This window comes from Aquarana catesbeiana, linkage group LG12 (assembly GCF_042186555.1).
Source record: "Aquarana catesbeiana isolate 2022-GZ linkage group LG12, ASM4218655v1, whole genome shotgun sequence".
NCBI classification, from domain to species: Eukaryota; Metazoa; Chordata; class Amphibia; order Anura; family Ranidae; genus Aquarana; species Aquarana catesbeiana.
The window spans coordinates 50,154,966-50,176,340 of NC_133335.1; the positions used below are offsets into that span (position 1 = coordinate 50,154,966).

At 38.8% G+C, this 21,375-nt stretch overlaps 1 protein-coding gene across 1 annotated transcript in view; it reads right to left on the reverse strand.

Annotated features, from left to right (window-relative positions):
• The window catches only part of DLX3 (distal-less homeobox 3), a 28,919-nt gene extending 15,132 nt beyond the window's left edge, over positions 1-13,787 (reverse strand). The window contains 3 exon segments of the mRNA XM_073607740.1: positions 2,659-2,852; positions 13,317-13,736; positions 13,739-13,787. Coding sequence (XP_073463841.1) covers positions 2,659-2,852; positions 13,317-13,736; positions 13,739-13,772 — 648 coding nt within the window. The 5' untranslated portion in view covers positions 13,773-13,787.
• Positions 13,788-21,375: the final 7,588 nt, after the last annotated feature.

A 21,375-nucleotide genomic window follows, 5' to 3' on the forward strand; every position in this document is an offset into this window, starting at 1 on the left:
GTCCTCTTTAATACTAAATGGACTAAGCCCTCGTGTCTCGAATCAGATTTAGGCAAGACTATAGAAGAGGAGGTTTGGGGGCAGTGGTCGACCATGGTGCACAGAGGAATACTCAGTACTTCCTTGGTGGAAGCAAATTACAAGGTGCTGTCTAGATGGTACCTGGTCCCTGCGAGGCTGGCAAGATTGTACCCTGACACTTCACCCCTTTGCTTAAGAGGGTGCGGGCAAGAGTGTACTATGTTTCATTTTTGGTGGTCCTGTCCAAAGGTCCAGCGCTTTTGGATCAGAGTATTCACTCTGGTCTATTGAGTGACAGGACAAAATATACCTAAAAATCCTAAAACTGAGCTGTTTGCAGACCTGATGGACAAGATCCCTAGACATTTCTGAACTCTCATCTTTTTCATTTTTTCAGCAGCTAAAATTACTATAGCGCGAGCATGGAAAACCCCAGTTCTTCTTCTTTTCACCCCTCCCTTTTTTTTTCTTTTTATTTTCTTCTCTTCTCTTTTTATGCTGAATGACATTTACCTTATGGATGCAAGTGGAGAGTCCTGGGGACTCTCATTTTTCGAAGTCAGTGTGGGAGTTACGTAAAGTGACTTGAAGTACCAGATCAACCTTGGTGATAAGTGTTCTGATCTCTAGTTATGCTATAGGTGCTACATTTGGATCAACTAATGCAGGGATGTTATTCATGGTAATGTTCCTGAATTGTTTATGCCACAGAGTAATTATGATTCCATATATGCCCTTGGCAGGCAGTAGCCTAATTCAATTGAATTTACTTTTACAATTGATGTTTGTATTATAGTTACAATGATCTGACACTTGGTTACCCTTGAGGGTGCATGGATCTTTTTTATATCTGTATGATACCATTTGTATCCTAAGAAGTTTGTTAAACTTTTGAATAAAAATCTATTGCAAACAAAAATGATTAGTTGCTCGTTGCCAAGGGCTACCTAGCTACTGAATGAGCCCAAAGACTCAAGTCATTCTTGGTCATGAATAAACTCTGAACATTTCTTGCTCAGCACCAACAGAGGCCCATACAACTTAGTAAGGGAATAATAAACTTTACAATGTTGATTATTAAAAGGTCAGTCCACCCAAACTAATATTTACATTTTAGGTAGATGTTGGAAATTAGTACTACTTGACAAATTCGTATATTACTTGAGATCTCTGCATTGAATTCCTGGATCTGCATACCTGCTGTAACCATTATGAGGGTTAAAATATTTTACTTTTTATATTATGAAAAATGAAAGGAGTTGGAACACAAAAGTTGGGTGGGAACAGCTAAAATTTCCATATGGACAGGTTGGCAAGGAAGACAGGAGAATATCATTGTACATCTAAGACATTTAAGAAGCCAGGAGCTGACTCTGCCCACAATACTCCATTTATCAATAAAATATTACCTTGGGGTGGTCCTTCTTTGTTATGCCACATAAAGGTGGAATTAACCTGTAGTCCTCATTTCTGTGTGTTCAGGTAAAAAAGTTACCAGAGCCAGACCCCTTGGGGGAGTGATGCTTTTGGTATAAAAGAAGCAGGTGGGGGGATGGGGGCCTCTCTCAGAAAACAGATGGAGTCCTATAATTTGCTGTCCTCTGAGTCTTCCCTTTCTCATGCTTGTGGGCTGCCTCATGGGAATAGTAGGATCACAGCAAAACATCCATCTGTGTTGTCGATTCTTACCACTGTACAGTAGGGAGGATCCAGTGTACTTTCTGAATTTTCAGTGCCTTTGAGATTGGCTATCAATCAGAATTCAGTTTATTGAATTCTGATTGGCTAAGATAGTTTATTGCCCTTTGCACACCACCTTAATAAAGCTGAACCTTTATCCTTGTTGATTAACAAAAGATGACTTCTCATTGCATGCTATGGGTTACTGCACTTTGTGGTAGGCCCTCGTCTTTACTGCCTGCTAGTATTTTACAACAACTACAATTATTCAAAATACTTTTTTCTATTGCGGGTGATTGATGTGGGTTGTTGTTGTGGGTGATAATTAGGAATTAAGGTAAAGAGATCTCGCCAAGAGATGCTTAAGGGGGATTCCACCCACTGAAGTCCACCAAAAGCAAAATAATGTATTTTGCCTTTACATTTTGGTAAAACTTACAAAATATAATAAAAGGTGAAATACGATTTTAACATACTGGTGTCTTAAAAATTAATAAATAAATAAAACAGACAAAGAGCAATGGTGTAACATAATCCATGGCAACTTATTACATTTTAGGTTTTATTTAGAGCTGTGAAGACATTACATAGGTTTGTTATATTGCATACATTTCTACAGCAATTGTATTTTTGATATTTGTCCATTTTTAGATATTGCTTTTTTTTTTGCTTTTATATATGTACCCATTTTAAGTTTGTACACGATACTATATTTGCACATAGAGAATTAATTAGTTTTGTGTAGACTGATAAAACCAATGTCATGTCCAGGTTTATTTCAAATCAAAAGTGCAAAACACAGGAGCACACACCAGCCAATCAGAAAATTCTAAATGCTACCCCCCCCCCATTGGTTTTAAGGGGTCATTACTGGACCAACTTACTGTACTGTACTGTACTATATCTGTTTATCACTGCCCGTCTCAGTGTGTCATTATAAACACTTGTTGCCATTACCTGAGTCTGTGTAAGCCCCAGCTGGGCCGCCAATTCTGCCCTCTCCGGCAGCGCCAAGTACTGGGCCTTCTGAAAGCGTCTCTGCAGTGCAGCCAGTTGATAACTAGAGTAGATGGTTCTTGGTTTCCGGATCTTTTTGGGTTTCCCATTGACCATTCGTACCTCAGTTTCTGGCTCTTCTTTTATTGACACAGCTATAGAAGAATGAGATAAATAAGTATGCAAGCCAAAGCTTCTATTGTCTTTTAGTCTTTTAAAAGGCTTAATTCACATGTTTAAAAAGACCTGCTCCGGGCTATTTTTTCAATCGCTCCGTAAATTTGCAAAGTTTTTCTTATGCAATGCACATTAGTCTAATGAAGTGATTTAATTATGCAATGTTTTCCCCAAAACACAAAGTCTTGGGGAGTTTAAGAAACTTTGTGACTTGGTTTTGGACCATTTATATAAGAGGTGTCTGAAAGAAAGGAGCCTGTTTTGTCCTGTAGTAATCAATTACACATTTTTTAGCTGTCAGTTTTCTAGCAGAGTGTAATAGGACTACTTTTACATGGGGCACTCAAAGATACAACAGATATTTTCCAATAGGCTGAAGTGATAACAAGTTTGGAATATAAAAAGGTAGCTTGATCTCCCCAGTATCTACATACAAAGCTGCTGATAAGGCATTACAACCGGCCCTGATGTACTGGGCCCAGGCCCACTCAGCTAAACAGGGGGGACCAGGGCAGATTTATTGTTCATTTATGCCTAAATTAATAAATGGATTTTACTAGACCTCACCCTCAGTCCTTCTTATTAACCACGGCTTAAATTAAATGTCCCTAGGCCCCATCAGGTTAACAGAGGGGCCCAGGAGGTGGGAGCAGAGGAGGGGCTGTTTTTTTCATTTTTGGGGTTTAGGCAGATAAAGTCAGTGCTGTTTTTCTGCTGCACCCCGGGGGGGAGGGGGGGGGCTATATGGGGCCTGGTGATTTCTAACAGTAGCCCTGCCTATATAGTCTGGTACCTCTAGCTCCTGAGGAAGCAGCCTGAACTCCTGTGAAACGCGTAGAGAAATAAGCAGACTTTAAAAGAAAAACTTTTAAGAATCAAGAAACTAACACATTTTATAGGGTTGTGTAAATTAAATGTTCTAAACTGGTACTCCAGATTAGATCTTAAATCTAGATTTGGAGTTATGAATTTTTTAAACGGTGATAACAAGCAATTCTTGGAATGAAAGTACTTGCTATGACCCCTGGAGTAGCCTTAAACAGTAGATACTCATCTAAGTACAGTTGAGCCAAAAAAAGTATCAAATGTCCTAAGAGACCAAAGGTTTTTATTACTTCTACAAGTAACAACAAGAACATCAAGGAAATCCAATGCGTTTTTGGGCCACAAATCTCCCTTCTATGGGGCTTAACACAATGGGGTTAATTTACTAAAGGCAAATAGACTGTGCACTTTGCAAGTGCAGTTGCTCCAGTGCTTAGTGAATGAGGTAAAGCTTTAATGTACAAAGAATACTATTTCACGTTGGAAGAAAAAAAAATAGTGTTTTTTGCTTGCACATGGAAGTCAGCAGAGCTTCCCCTCATTTGCTAAGCTCAGGAGCAACTGCACAGCCGAGATTTGAACCACAATGAACTTATCCTGCTTTCCCCCTTTTAGTGTGTAAAGTTTACCCCTAAAAGTGTTTTTTTCTTATCTTATCTGTTCAATAAGTGCAAAAAAATTGCTGTTGATCGTGTCAGAAACTGCATGAGCTGATAATATCATGTGCCTTCTGATTCTGCTGCATGTTTATCAGTTACATTGTTCTCAGTTCTCTCTGTAAAACACAGAACCCCCCCACCCATGTCATGGAGATGAGGAGAGAGAAATTTTTAGTAGACTTCCTGTCCAAGGGGTGACAATGCAGCTCCTCCATAATACAGTATGGCGAGTGAGTGCATGCACCATAGAACAGGACGTGTGTTACTGTCGGGATCACCGAGTGCAAGCAAAGGGGAAAACGTGCCTAAAAAAGAATACTAGTGCAACCACTGCATCTAAAGACTGGTAAGCTGCAATATAACAAATTTCATGTTTTTGGGTTTAAATACACTGGAATATTATTCTATAATCTCTATATCTTTGCTTTAGGTATTTGTGGTTGCTAAGCATGCCTACAAGTATGTTTATACAGTTACATACATCTAGGAATGCTAACAAAACACTGTCAGTTAAGTATCCACTTTGTTTGCCTGTCTTTTATCTATAGCATTATACTTTGTATCCTGTTTAGCCCTTTTATTTTCAAACACTGCTCTCAAGCACTGCTTGTTATTGTCAGGGTACGCTACAGGTAGTAGAACTGTCTGCCAACTTTTTATCTGTGTCATTTCTGATCATGGTGTTGTTATGCTTCTAGATCTGGTCCCTCTCTGTCTCTCTTTTATTGCAGCTTTTCATAGACTATGACCCAACCAGGGTTCCATGGAACCCTAGAATTCCTCCAGAGGTTGCTAGGGGTTCCTTGAGCAATGACCAATGTTTGCCTCTTTGATAAGTTCCCACTGACACCAATTATCTTTTTAGCTATTTGTAAGGAGGGGATTCTTCCCAATGACCACAAGTGTAAGGACTGGAGTATTCTTCCCACTGACCATCACACAGGGGTGTCAAACTCAATTTCATCGTGGGCCGCATCAGCATTATTATTGTCCTCAAAAGGGCTGGTTGTATCTAAGATTAGATGTCCAGCGCATCCCCTCCCCTTACATTAGATGTCAAGAGCCACCCCACCATCAGAAGTTGAGTCCCCTACTCTCACTAACATCACAGTGCACCCCCTTTCCTTATGCTGCTGCTGGGAAGAAGTTGGATGCATTGCTTGAAAGCAGAAAGTAGGGGTCTGGAGGACGACTAGAGGAGGGCTGCAGCTGCAGGAGAGGTGTGAGGGCCACATGAAATGGCCTGGAGGGCCGGATTCGGTCCGCGGGCCTTGTGTTTGACACCTGTGCACTAATGTATCATTAATTGTATATATAGTCATTTTTAGCTAAGGTTCCTTGAGACTTGAGAGTTATTTCAAGGGTTCCTTTGTGCTGAAAAGGTTGAGAAAGTCTGGACTGTGATAACCAGCTTATGTCAAGTTTATTCGGAGTCATGTTTGATTTATCCTGAGGTCTATCAGTAGGTTAGATGAAGTTGTAGACAAGCTAATCCTCGCCTGTCCAAAAAAACAGACAGTCCCAAAAGCAGTACAAGTCCTAAACATGTAGTAGCAATCAGTCTCACATGAGTATATGCTCAAATCTCCCAAGTAGCTCTAAGGCAGTCCTTCTCAACAGAGGGTTCCATGGAACTCTAGGCATCTTCCAGAGGTTGCTAGGGGTTCCTTGAGCTGTGGCTGACTGACCTCCTATCTGAAGGTGAAAACCTAGTTATGGGACCAAAGCTACTTGGCAAAGTCAATAGCATAACGCCAATGATTTTTTAGTCTGAAAAGATGGCATTCTGAGCACTACTGTAAGGGAGGTATTCTTCCCACCGACCTACAATGTAAAGGGCATTCTTCCCACCAACCACCAATAAAAGGGGTATTATTCCCACAGGCCACCAATGTAAGGGACATTTTTTCCACCCTCGAACGTTGCAAGGTTCATTCTTCCCACTAACCACTAATGTAAAGGGTGGGGGGGGGCATTCTTTCTACTGACCAACAATGTAAGAAAGTGATCTTCTCACTGATCACCATTGTAAGGCACATTCTTTCCACTGATTACAATGTTAGGAACATTCTTCCCCCTGACCACCAATGTAAGGGGCATTCTTTTCACTGACCACCAATATAAGGAACATTCTTCTCACTGATCACCAATGTAATGGACATTCTTCCCACTGATCCCTGATGAATTTGTTTTAGAAGGGGTTTCCCAAGACTTAAAATTATTTTAAGGGTTCCTCTGGAAATAAATGGTTGAAAAAGCCTGCTCTAGACTAAAGCCAGCCGTAGATGATACAAATCTCGGCCAGTTTAGCAGGGACCAGCCGAGATGTGAGCCATCTATGGGCAGGCTAAATGTACTCAAGTCGATCCATCGATCGACTTGGGTACAACCTGCATGTCAAATTTTTGACATGAGATATTTGCTGGTGGCTGTAGCCGCTAGCAATAATCATTGTGCTCTCCCGGCAGGGACGGCTCCCCCCCCCCGGGTAAACACAATGGCTCGGGGGGGGAGTGATTCCCCCATCAACACTAAGGGGTTGATTTACTAAAGGTAAGGTTGCTCCAGAGCTTAATAAATGAGCAGAAGCTCTGCTGACTTGCATTATCCAATCACGTGCAAGCAAAAAAAGCTGTTTTTTTTTAATTTTCCTTGCATGTGATTGGGTATTCTTTGCAAAGTGAAGCTTTACCTCATTTACTAAGCTCTGGAGCAACTGCACTTTGCAAAGTGCACAGGATATTTGCCTTTAATAAATAAATCCCCAACTGTGTGGGGGAATCAAGCAATTTTCTTTCCTGCAACTCATGGTTGCAGGAAAGAAAATTGCTCCATCCACGGCCGGCTTACTGGGGTGAATGCCAGCAAGTTACATCTGCTAGTAGCAAGAAATTAAAACTATCTGTATGGTTTAGCTCTTATGTGTCCCAGATTTAATTGGATGCTCCAGGCACTCCATTACAGATGAGGAAGGTTTATTTAATATTGCAGGAGCAATGACAAAGTTCCACCAATCAGCTTTCACAGACTGGGCTACAATAAGCTGGAATCTGATTGGCTGCTAGGGGTAAGTGCACTTTGCGATCATCATTGCTTTTTATACTTTCAATATAAACAGATTTAGTTAAATCATAACCATTCCATTTGGGATAAACAGCCTTGTACATAGAAGAACAAGGCACATCTTAAAAGTAAAATCAGTCAGTAACCAAACAGTTCAAGTAGAGAAAGTTAGGCCACTGACTAAGTCATGCTGTTCAGTAGAAGTTCCTGGACCATAAAAGAGGCTGAACACAATTATACAACCTTTACAACTAAAACCAATGTGTTTCAGCTGTGTATGTAGCTTGGAATTCAACTCTAACAAAACCTATCATTGTAGTCATCTGACTGGTCCTTGACAACCCTAATCAAAGAGATTAGGTTCAAAAAATATTCTTGAAATAGTTCATGTTGCAAGATCCACATAGCCATGAAAAGCAAAACAGTTTTAACACATAGGGGACATTGACCATTGATGGTACTAAAATATACAAATTAAGAAGTTCATGATGGATGGATCTGAAAAAATTACATGCAAGAAGGTTTTTTATTGATATACCCATGTTGTACTATGTCTCGACGCGCCATGGTTTTCAGGCTGAATAAACTCTCATGCTTATGCATGGGGGTTACATCATATCAGCACAGCCATTCAAGATGGCCAAAGACCAGGAGCGTGGACAAAGCCGGAGAAAAGATGACAGAACTGGAAAGGGAGCTCACAGATATTGCATCACTGGAAGGCAGATGAGTTTTGATGGGTTTAGTTCCACTTTAAATAAAAATATAGGCTCATAAAAAACTTCTGCTTTTCAGTCAAAAAATAGAAGCATTGCCTTTAGCAACAGCAGGTAAAGTCAGCATCAATGGGAAGAACCACAGGGTCCAGTGGGTGACACGCTATCTGACAAAACCTGAAAGTATTGGATAGCACCGGTGCCCATAGCTCTTGATGAGAACAGTGTTTCAACACACTGGCTGTTAGAAAGGTAAGTACCTAATTGAAGCTGCTGCTGTAAACTTACCCAACTGGTGACAGGTTGGCTTAAACTTTATATTTTCTAATTTGTACTGTGGAAATAGCAGCTGCTATCCTATTCAATAAAGAGTTTCTATTCTCAAGTATGTTAACTCCTAACAACCAATCAGAATCAAGTTAGTACTAGTCTGGCTTCAACAGAATTAATTCTGATTGGTTGCTACCACTTACTACACTTAAGAGTTTGTTTTCTAAAAAAACAAATGTTTTCTTGGTCTGGATAGAGCGGGGAAGGAACCCTATCAGGTTTTACTGCTATCCATTAGAACGATTTCTCTTCATTTCCTGTCCTGCTGATGTGTTCACCAGACAGGAAGTGAGGGGAACTCTCCAACATATACTGAAATAAAAATTCTTCTTTTTAGTAGTAGAGGAAGGCTAGAACCCCCTGACAAATTCTTATTTCGGTTGTGCCCTAGTTGCAGATTTTTGCTACCTTCCTTGTGGCCGTGCCATTGTCATTGGGAAAGAAAGTCCCATAAAGAGGGTAAATGATGTCCCAGTTGGTAAATATTTCAGAGCTCTTTTCCTTCCCTTCACGATCCGAAACTATAGAAAAAAAAAGCTTTTGGCTTGATATACACTTTAACAATAACTTTTTAGTGAATAAGTCCACTGCCTGGCTGCTATAGGTATTTTTCCATTGTCTACAGTTATTGAAAACACCCATACCAACCATGAAACATCATCACATCATGGAAATGCCATCCTCTAATTAGTTAGACATGCTAGTTGCCTGGCTGTCATGCTGACCTTCTGGTTTTTAGTACGTTGGTTCACTGATCTAGATAAAGTGTGCAGATAAGGTCCATTGCAGCAACATGCAGTTATTTGGGATTAAAAAGTTGGTTTGTACCATCTTCCGTGACTAACTGGGGAAATCTGTGTTCAGTCGCAGACAATTTTTGACTACCAATCACAAAAAATGGTTTGTTAGGATATTGGTGGTTATCATAAAATTTCAAAATTATAGCTATAGGCCTGCCAAAGCCAAACTATTTGTGGCTTTATTTATTAACATGGCGTACCAACTAATGGCATGCTCTAACCAATGATTTTTATTGGCCTTTACACTCTATGCTACTGAAAGCTGATTTTTGATTGACTGCTCTAAAAAACTAGACACATCTTTGGTAAAATGTTAAGTATCGAATATTGATTTATTACTGAAATATTATTTCATGTAAAATAAATGTTAAATTAATAGAAATTAAGGTTGAACAATTTCAGCATTCTCATTTCTAAGGAACTACAATTATCAGCCAAGGACAAACATATTGTTGGTTTAGTTTGTGTCAATGAACACGGGCCACAAGAAACATGAGGTGCCACCAGGGGAGTATGTGGAAGTCTTATCAATATGAAAGTTGAGATGGGACAATGTAGTCCAATCAAACTGCAGTAGTAAAGTCTTACTTGGCCTGTTGGTACACAAAGTGCTCTAAAACCAACTGTCCTGCCATACCTTGTGTTTGCCAATTAGAGTATGCCTGAAAAATATATAGGAAGGTAATGGTGGCAAAACATGACAGAGAACAGATGTACAATACAAAGCCATTTTAGGTAAGAGATGACATCTTCCTAAGAGGGTAGGCTTAGTTAAGGTTTTCGAAGGGAGATAAAGTTTTTGCTTTCAAGTTCCCTTAGCCATCTAAGTCCACCACTGTCAGGACCTGTAATTTAGCATTAGCCAGTGAGAGTTTGGTCTACTTGTTTGTACTGCGACTGTCTGAATATATCTAGAACAAATATATACATTGAAAAAACTTTCAACAGCCAAGGTACCAATGATTTCCAGTCATGTAACTCAAATGTTATTTAGGCTCTAGAGTCTAGAACAGGGATATGCAATTAGCGGACCTCCAGCTGTTGTAGAACTACAAGTCCCATGAGGCATAGCAAGACTCTTGACAGCCACAAGCATGACACCCAGAGGCAGAGGCATAAAGGGACTTGTAGTTTTGCAACAGCTGGAGGTCCGCTAATTACATATCCCTGGTCTAGAGCTTAAATAACATTTTCTTAACCAAGGTTCTATGGAACCTTTGGGTTTCACCTGAGTTTGCTTAAGGTTCCTTAAATAAAAGATGTACCTTCTGACTCTGATCAGAAGGATCCTCTCCTATCATCTCTCTGATAAAGAGCAACTGGCACCAATGATCTTCTTAGCTGTCTGTAAGGGTAACCAATAGTGTAAGGATGCATTTTTTTCCACTGATCACCAGTGTAAGGGACATTCCTCTCACTGACCAGTAATGTAAGGGGCATTCCTCCCAATGACCACCAATGTAAGGTGTATTCTTTCCACTGACCACCAATGTAAGGCCCATTCTTCTTAATGACCACCAATGCAAGGCCCATTCTTCTTACTGACCACCAATGTAAGGCCCATTCTTCCCATTGACCACTGATGTAATGAACATTTTCTTCAATGTCCACCAGTTTGAAGGGAATTCTTCCAATGCAAGGAGGCGCTTGACTGGCCTCCAATCTCCGATGTAAGAAGGCTCTTTTTCAGTGAATACCAATGTAAGGGTACATGTCTAATACCAATGTAAAGTGATGCTACAGTTTTACTGTCTACATCTTGGACCACTATTTTTTTGGGGGGGAGGGGGGGGGCTATTAAAAAAAATTGTGTGGCAAATATGCATTGTACACCAGCTTTTTATACTTGTATCTAATATGATATTAACTACTCTATGTACTGTAAGCTGTAAGGAGCAGGGGCTTTTTGAGACCTAGAAATTATTTAAAGGCTTCCCCCAGGCTAAATAGGTTGAAAAGGGCTGCTCCAGATAGTTTAAATACAGTAAGTTAGGGTTAGGTAGCTTACATTAAAGCAGAGACCCTAGACGGCAAGCTGAGAGATACAAAGAGACAGTCAAGATTAAGACAGAGACAGACATTTTAGCCATAGGCAGATCTGGTCAGGCAGCTTGGATATGCTCAGACAGCGGTGTAGCTTAGATGTACAGTAGATAGACAGGCGGCTTGGGGAGACGCAGACAGGTAAACAGGAGCTGAGGATTAGAGAAGAGACAGGAAGGGAGGGACATCACACAAAATCTTCCTACTACAGGTATAAATTCACTCAGATTAAAGTTACAGACAGGCAGGCAGACAGGTCTCGCTAAGCCTACTCCTGTTCATGAGGTGTCAGGCTAATACAGGGACGGACCCTTAAAGTATCATAAAAATGTCAGATGAAGTGGCTACAGGGGACCAGCCCAGGAAACTGTGCATAATAAATTCCGACACAGTAGGCGAATGATAATTTTACAGGTTTTAAATGTACCAATAAAATGAAAACAAAATATAACAAAAATGGGAAAAAAATAAAAATACATTATTATCATTTGCAAAAATATTTTCTTAGAAAATATATCTATTTTTTAATGAATGAGGTGGAAAGTGCCCAAAAATGTCCATATTAGTAAAAAAAATGAGAGTTGAACCATCAGTGATCTATATATTTTATAGCTGAGGTTTACATTCAATTAGGTATCCCCTCTTAGAATGAATGGTAGCTACTAAGTATTAAGTCAACTGGAGCTGTCAAACTGCATCTTCTTTCTGTTTTTTTTCAATGACAAAACCCATATCCCATAGCGACCAATCAAAAAATCCTCGTAGCTGATGTGACGAGAGCAAACTAAAATTGGACTGCATGCTATTGGTTATGGCCATAACAGGACATATTGTATTATATTATTCTATACCAGCCTTCCTGAACCTTTTTTAACATGGAGGAAGAACCCTTGGAATAACATTCTGCGCCCAGGGAACCCCTAGTAATAATAATTATATCTACAGCTCCTGATACATTAGTGTGATTATCAGTAAGGAAATTGCTCCTTACATTTGTAATATGTCCCCACCTAGCTAGAAATTGGTGATAGTAGTGTTTAACCGGACAGGCAGAAGTTGCTCATAGCTCAAGAAACCCCTACTGGAGGAACCCTGGTTGAGAGAGGCTGTTCTATACAATACTATACGAAACTATACTATGCTATAATAAAACATAGATAAAAATATAATGTTCTTGTCAGTGACATAAAAACTGACACAATAATAAATATTTGGTAATGAGTATTTGTAACAAACTTTTTTGGTGGGATGGTTGAGCAAAGAATATAGTAAATATCAAGAGGGTAAAACAGGTAGTGGTCTATAAAGGGACAAATAGAAGATGGTAAATTATAAAGAGGCATTATAATAATAGGAATCAGACCAGGGGGAAGAAGAGTTCTATAGTGAGTCTGTTTCTGCTTGTACCTTGTACACTCTTATAATATCTCTTGTAGCCCTTGTTCTTATTCATATTATTCTAATGCCTCTTTATAACTTACCATCTTCTATTTATCCCTTTATTGACTGCTACCTGTGTTGCCCACTTGATGTTTTTTTTACCCCCTTTACCTTGTCCCTTTCTTTTTTACTATCTTTTATTAGCCCCTATATTCTATCAATCGTCATTTCCGTGACCCCTTTCTCCAAGTTTCCTTTACATTCATATCTTTCTTCTTGGTACCCACTGACAGTCTGGTTTTGGCTACAACCATCCATCTTTACTTCTCGGAGATCTTTAATCCCTATAATTTCTTAATTTCATCTCCAAATTCTTCCTTTCTCCTCCCACTTTTCAGCTATTATCTTCCCCTTTATTTTCTGTTGTTATTTTGACCATTTTTACTTGCATACCATTCTCTCCATCCTGCTCATCATTTCCTGTCATTCAATACTTTTAGATATCACCTACAGGCTTCCCAACTATAGATATTGTCTAATCTCTTTCATTTTAATGTTTTAAGCTTGATGTGTCTATCAGGTGACACTTTTTAGTGCCCACACCAGCCCTGTTTTCATTTCCATACCTTGCTCCTGAGGTGGGGCCTCCCGAAAATGTCCATAAGATCGATATCCACCTCCATACTGGTAATCATCCTTGGGCATGAAGCCATCTGCCCCTACTAGCCCACCCATGGTAAATTGGGGGTGATGGTGATAGCTGTAGGCATTGAGCGACTGAGAATATGCCTGACTCTGATAGTAGTCATGTTGAGCCCCAGCTAAAGGACCACTGTAGTAGCCCATGTCTGTGGCAGTTGACTCCGGTAGGGTGGGCGAGTCCTTTGACACAGAATGGCAACTCATAGAGGTGCTGAGGTCGGTTAATACGGCCATCTTCTTTTCATAGGTCCCACTCATGTTACGAAGAGCAAAGTCGATATCCCAGTAGACATTCACACGAACATCCCTGCTGAGCTCTCTTGCACTTCTGCCTGTACAATAAAGCCAAACCAAAGCTTCACAGACCAGTTCTGCTCCATAATTATAGGGTAGAGAAGGGAGGGTCTCGCATTCCTATTGGCTCCAGGAGGAAAGCCTTCCAGGCAAAACAGATTTCTTCACCAGCTCTATATTTATGTCTCAGCTTCTTGTCAGTACAAAAAGAAAAAAAAAAAAACACACACACACAAACACATATATACTCGAGTGAATGCAACTGTATATTTATATAAAAAAATGCAACTGTGTGTTTATATATAAAAAAAAATTCAACATATATATTAGCTACATCTACAAAAATAGTATGAACGGTAACATTGTGCAGAATACAAAACTGTACGTTTTTTGAGTTTAAAATGTAAAAAAAAACACACCCTGTATACAAGGCATTCATACAGAAAGTTGGTACATTTGATGTGCTAAAGCTGTATTATTGATTTTGTTTCATGAGCTATATGTGTATACATACACTGTACATTGCAATAGTGTTTTATACTTTTTTATAAAAATAAAAAAAAAAATGTACATTTTTTTAAAAATTATAAACCAAGCAGGTTCTAATCAGCTCTTATTACATTTTTTCTTTAGTATATATATATATATATATATATATATATATATATATATATAATATATAATTTGAGATATATTAATGTCTTTTTTTTTAAACACTGCAACTATTATATATATATATATTTATTTATTTATTGTGTGTGTGTATGTATAAATATATATATATATATATATATATATATATATATATATATATATATATTTTACAAAAAAATATTACAAATATTACAAAATAATAATACAAATATTACAAATATAATACTATAAATATTGCAAAAATGTTACAAATGTTACAAAATACAAATACAAATATACAAATATTACAAATATAATACTATAAATATTACAAAAATGTTACAATTGTTACAAAATACAAATACAAATATTACAAACCATATTACAAAATTGATCACAGATAATAGTTTCAGGGTTTATAAAAAAAAATATTAATATATCTTAAACTATTAATATATATACATATATAAATTATATATATATATATATATATATATATATATATATATATATATATATATATATATATATACACATAGTAGATTTATGTTACAAAAATAATACAAATATTACAGAATATTACAAATATTGTACTATACATATTACAAAAATATTAAAAAATAATTATACAAATATAATACTACAAATATTACAAACAATATTATGAAATTGATCACAGATAATAGTTTCAGGGTTTATAAAAAATAGTAGTTATATTACGAAAAATATTAAAAATAATAACACACATATTACAAAGATAATACTGCAAATATTACAAATAATATTACAAAATTGATCACAGGTAATAGATTTGGGTTTTAAAAAAAAAGAAAAATATACATATATATATATATATACACACACACTCACACGTACTATATATGTGCACACTACATTTATCAAAGACAATAGTTTCAGTATTTATTAAAAAAAAACAAAATTATATTAAATCCAATGCAGTAGACCACTACTGAAAAATGTTTTTCAGGTTTAACTATTTGAAATCTAAATCAGAAGCAATTTAGGCTATGCGCTTAACAGTAAGGCTGGGTTCACACTAGTGTGAATTGGTAGTGCGAATTGGATGTGGATTTCTCCGCATCCAATTCGCATCACAGGAGATTTTGATCGGCTCCCTATGGAGCCGGCTCACACATCTCTGTGCCGGCTGCGGAGCGGATTGCACAAGGGTCCTGTGCATCTTTGGCTCAGTTTCAGGGCCGAATTCGGGCAAAAATTTGGCCCTGATTCATCCCTGAAACAGAGAACAGGGACGCACCGGACCCCCTGCTGTGAGCCGTGGCCATCTTAGATGTGAACCCAGCCTGGAGGAGGACTCTGTTGATCTGAATTGGTTCCTACTGAATAAATCCAGTGCTAAGATCTTGACCCAAAATGCCAAACCATATATACATTCCATTTTACACAACGCGGAGAGGCCGTGTCTCACTAGCCAAAATGCTGGTTTTTGTTCTCCACAGCTGTTATGGAAATGGTTGGCGCACAGCTCGAGGGAAATCGCACAGGTGCATGATGGGTGTACTCAAGGGATCCCCATCGCTGTACAAAAACCAGACCAGAGAGAGTTTCAGCAGCTATAGCTGTACTGTGCTCGGATATTCATGTAAGAAATGTTTCATGTATGCATGGTATGTTTATGGATGCATTGACATTTGCTGGCCGCTTTCAAAATCTCTGCAGGGCTGCTCGAGTTTCTATGGAGCTCTGTCTGCTACATACATGAAGCCATATGACCTGTGCATTGTCCAAGTCTTACTATTTACTGTAATGCCGCGCACACATGATCCGATTTTCCGACAAAAAATTTGGATTTTTTTTTTTTTAACTTTATTAAGAAGAAAATGTACATTTACATAACAAAAAAAAAAACCACAAAAAACGACAAGCATTGCTCTCGTGGTTTTTTTTCCGACGGATGTTGGCTCAAACTTGTCTTGCATACACACAGTCGCACAAATGTTGTTGGAAATTCCGATCGCCAAGAACGCGGTGACGTACAACACGTACGACGAGCCGAGAAAAATGAAGTTTAATAGCCAGTGCGGCTCTTCTGCTTGCTTCCGACCATGCGTGGAATTTTGTGTGTCGGAATTGTCTACACACGATCGGAAAAATTTGAGATCCAGATCTCAAACATCTGTTGTCGGAAATTCCGACAGAAAATGTCCGATGGAGCCTACACAGGGTCGGAATTTCCGACAACAAGCTCACATCGAACATTTGTTGTTGGAAATTCCGATCGTGTGTACGCGGCATAAATGTGATATTACAACAAACATAAAATGATTTGGTATATTTTTTTTTCGAAAGTGCTTTAAAAACTGGCGTTTCTATTTGTTGTGCAGTTAAATGAAAAAGAACAAGTAAAATGCATGATGGGATCTGGCGATGTTCTGCGTTTTTTGCATACAGTTCCAGAACCATCAATGATCATGACACAGATTTATTGTGTATTTTGTATGTGGTTTGAAATCCATTTACCAGAATCTAGTATACAGTAATTTGAGATCTTGTGTAGACTCACCTGCTGTCTTTGCATTTGAATGCCGCACTGTTAAATAGCATGCATTTGTACAGAAAATGCGGGAAAAGGTTGTGTTCGACCAGCTTTGTCTGCAATGCGAATGCATCTCAATAGCACCTGCTCTAAAGATCTAAAGAAATGCAATGCAAAGATAGTCAAAATTCTGTCTCAGGGCTGTCATCCACATTACATTATTAAAGGCTAATAAAGTATATTGGAATCTACTGATCTGGGTTTGCTGTGCCCTTTCCAAAAAGCAATATCCAATATTTAACACATGCACATAGTTAAATGTACAGCTAAAGTGATATATGATTGTATGTAGCTATCTAGTGGTAAGAAGTGGTATTACAGTTCTTTTTTGTTTTTCAAAATCATCCTTGGAGGGGAAAATGCATACCTCCCAACTTTTTGAGATGGGAATGAGGGACACCTATCAGCAAAAGTATGCAGTCATAGGACACACCCCTTGCCATGCTCCCTTAACCACTTCCATACCGGGCATTTTCACCCCCTTCCTGCCCAAGCCAATCTTCAGCTTTCAGCGCTGTCGCACTTTGAATAACAATTGCGCGGTTATACTACACTGTACCCAAATGAAATTTTTATAATTTTTTCCCCACTAATAGAGCTTTCTTTTGGTGGTATTTGATCACCCCTGTGGTTTTTATTTCTTGTGCTATAAACAAAACAAGAGTGACAAGTTTGAAAAAAACACAATATTTTTTACTTTTTGCTATAATAAGTATCCAAATTATTTTTTTTAAAACAAATTTTTTCCTCAGTTTAGGCCGATACGTATTCTTCTACATATTTTTGGTAAAAAATATCGCAATAAGCATATATTTATTGGTTTGCCCAAAAGTTATAGCGTCTACAAAATAAGGGGATAGATTTATAGCATTTTTATTATTATTATTTTTTTTACTAGTAATGGCGGCGATCTGCGATTTTTATCATGACTGCGATATTGCGGCGGACATATCGGACAATTTTGACACATTTTTGGGACCATTCACATTTATACAGCGATCCGTGCTATAAAAATGCATTGATTACTGTATAAATGTGACTGGCAATGAAGGGGTTAACCAGGAGGGGGCGCTGTAGGGTTAAATATGTTGCTAGGGAGTGATTCTAACTGTGGGGGGAGGGGATTCACAAGGGGAGGAGACCGATCGGTGTTCCTCTTTACAAGGAACACACCATCGGTCTCCTCCCATCTGACAGGACGTGGATCTGTGTGTTTACACACACAGATCCACGGTCCTGTTCGGTTACCGGGCAATCGCGGGTGCCCGGCGGACATCGTGGCCGCCGGGCACGTGCTCCGGGACCCGAGCGATGCGGCGGGGGTGCGCGCGCGTGCCCCCGGGGCTGCCTGGAAGGCTGCGCCGTCATATGACTGCGGCCCAGAACAACAGCTGCACCGTCCCGCCGTCGTATGACGGCGGGCGGGCAGCAAGTGGTTAAAGGAAAATTGTACAAAAAGCAAGATTGGTTAAACCCACAAGTGCTTTTTTTACCACTACTATTCCTTTATATTGGCTTTTGGAATTTACAAATGCAGCAATTTAGAAATCAGAAAGGTTTAGCACTGGAAAACACTTTTTGATAGATAAAAAGTGCATTTTATATACATCTGTATGGATCAGACCAAAATGAGGGACAAATGAGGAGGAAAGAGGGACAGAGGGACATTGTTACAAATCAGGGACAGTCCCTCAAAATCAGGGACAGTTGGGAGCTATGGAAAATGCACATCGCAGAACCAGCTGTTTCATGGAAAGTCCCAAGTTGTAAATAATTATCCCTAAAACAATATGTTCCTGGAAATATCCTTGGATTTTAAAACTGATTAGGTTTATTGTTGAAAAGGTCTCTTTATAACCAAGCTAGGCCTGAGATGCTAAAACAGGTTAATAATTTGTATATCTCCCAACAGTGCTGGATTCCACTGGACTGTTCCGTGAGTTTAACCAAATTTCAGCATCCCCTTGATCTAGACCAGGGGTCTCCAAACTTTCTAAACAAAGGGCCAGTTTACTGTCCTTCATACTTTACGGGGGCCGGACTGTGGCCATTGGGAGTAGAAATTATCCTGGCGTCGGTGGGAGTAAACAATGTATCTTTGGTGTTAGTGGGAGGAATATTCCCCTATTGTTGGTATCAGTGGGAGAAATAGTGCCCCATTGTTGGTGTCAGTTTGAGGAATAGTGCCCCATTTGTGCTGCTCTAGTCAAAAGGGCATTCAGCTCAAAATTTACATTTCAGTAGATGCAACTTGGAGTCACGTCTTGGTTTTTACATATCTAGAGGACTCTGGTGGTGAGACTCCCTACTATCTTTGTTGACCTGGGAATTTTCAATATCACCTTTGGATATTCCAGCTCCTTCCCCTACATTCTAGTTTTACCAGAGACAGGATGGGATTTTGCAGGTGCTATTTAAATCCACCAAAAAAGTAAGTATAAACACATGTATTTTATTTATACAAAGATTAAAAACAGTAAACAATAAATGTTAAATATGTATATAACTGGACAATACGTTTTTACATTATACTGAGTTCCAAGTGCACTTTGTCTTCTACATGTTTTACCACATTGGCTTCTTCAGGAAGTATTAAAGTGCTACAGTACATCTATATAAGAAAAAAAAATTGAAAATATTTGAAAAAATGCATACACAGAGTACATAGAAAATCAACGTGTCAACGTGTCAAATTCACATCACATACCAGGGCTCCCAGAAGTTGCACACAGAAAGAACTAGGACCATGGACAACGAGGTTGAACAATCCCAATGGTCGTGGGGTGCGGAGGGCACCCCAAAGTCCCAGAATGGGCCCCTGCTATGCCTAGACCAATACAGGGGTCAATCGCATAGAGGGTACAATGACACAGGGAAATATAAGATCTATAATGTAAATACGGGTAATATGAATAAATGTTACTTCCAGAGCCCCCAACTTCCAAAAAATATACTATATTGTCAAAAGTATTGGGACACCTGCCTTTACACGCACATGAACGTTAATGGCATCCCAGTCTTAGTCCGTAGGGTTCAATATTGCATTGGCCCACCATTTGCAGCTATAACAGCTTCAATTCTTCTGGGAAGGCTGTTCACAAGATTTAGGAGTGTGTCTATGAGAATGTTTGACCATTCTTCTAGCATTTGTGAGGTAAGGCACAAATGTGGACAAATTCGTGTCCACAAATGTGGACATTTTGGACAATTTCATGCTCCCAACTTTGTGGGAACAGTTTGGGGATGGCCCCTTCCTGTTCCAATATGACTGCGCACCAGTGCACAAAGCAAGGTCCATGGATGAGCGAGTTTGGGGTGGAGGAATTTGACTGGCCTGCACAAAGTCCTGACCTCAACCTGGTAGAACATCTTTGAGATGAATTAGAACAGAGACTGCAAACCAGGCCTTTCTTGTCCAACATCAGTGCCTGACCTCGCAAATGCGCTTCTGGAAGAATAGTCAAACATTCCCATAGACACATTCCTAAACCTTGTGGACAGCCTTCCCAGAAGAGTTGAAGCTGTTATAGCTGCAAAGGGTGCGCCAACTCAATATTGAACCCTACTGAGGAAGACTGAGATCCTATTAAAGTTCATGTGGGTGTAAAGGCAGGTGTCCCAATACTTTTGACAATATAGTGTATGTTTGAATACAAAGTATCCATATACGTACTAAAAACAGATCATTAGTGAAAAAAGCCTGGGGAGATGGAACACACCAAATTGCGGTCAAATCACCCACACGTATAGAAAGTCCAAATTTACATTTATAATTCATACAAAAAGGATAAAGGAATGGAGGCTTAAAAAGGTTTTGTTCGTTCATATAACATACACTCAATAATGAATGATTACATCTCCCTCTGGAGTAGTTGCAAGTGTTCCCCCTACATTTTCTCATCGATAATCTTTTGGTGAAAATCAGGAGGTTTCTGTGAAATTTTGCAATTTTGGCTAAAATGCATTGGACTTAGAAAAAAAATTCTGTGTTTTTGGAGATGAAATGAACTTTAAATGGCTCCTCAGGGTTACGGAAACTCCTTTCAGCTATGTAGGACCTGTTCCTGTACCAAAAATTTGCTCCTCATTAGCCTTGTTAGTTGTTTTTTTTTTTTTTAAGAAAGAAATATGTTATACATGGAAAAAAAGTGAAGGTAAAAAATGTAAAATAATGATACTAAAATAATTTTCAAATACACAAAAAAAAATGCAAAAAATAAACACAAATACAAAAACGCTCAATAAATTAAACTAACCTGAATACACAAAATACACACCCTACAAATAAAAAAATACAAAAAAAGAGTAGAAAAAAAGAGAGTTCATTGATTTTAAATTGAAGGCCCATTTACACACGTGCCTTGTGGCAATGCGTGCTCAAATCCTGCATTGCCACAACACGTCCTATGGCAACACGTCCTATGAATTTAGATTGCTATATCTCTAAATATATATGTATATTAGTACATCCCGACTCT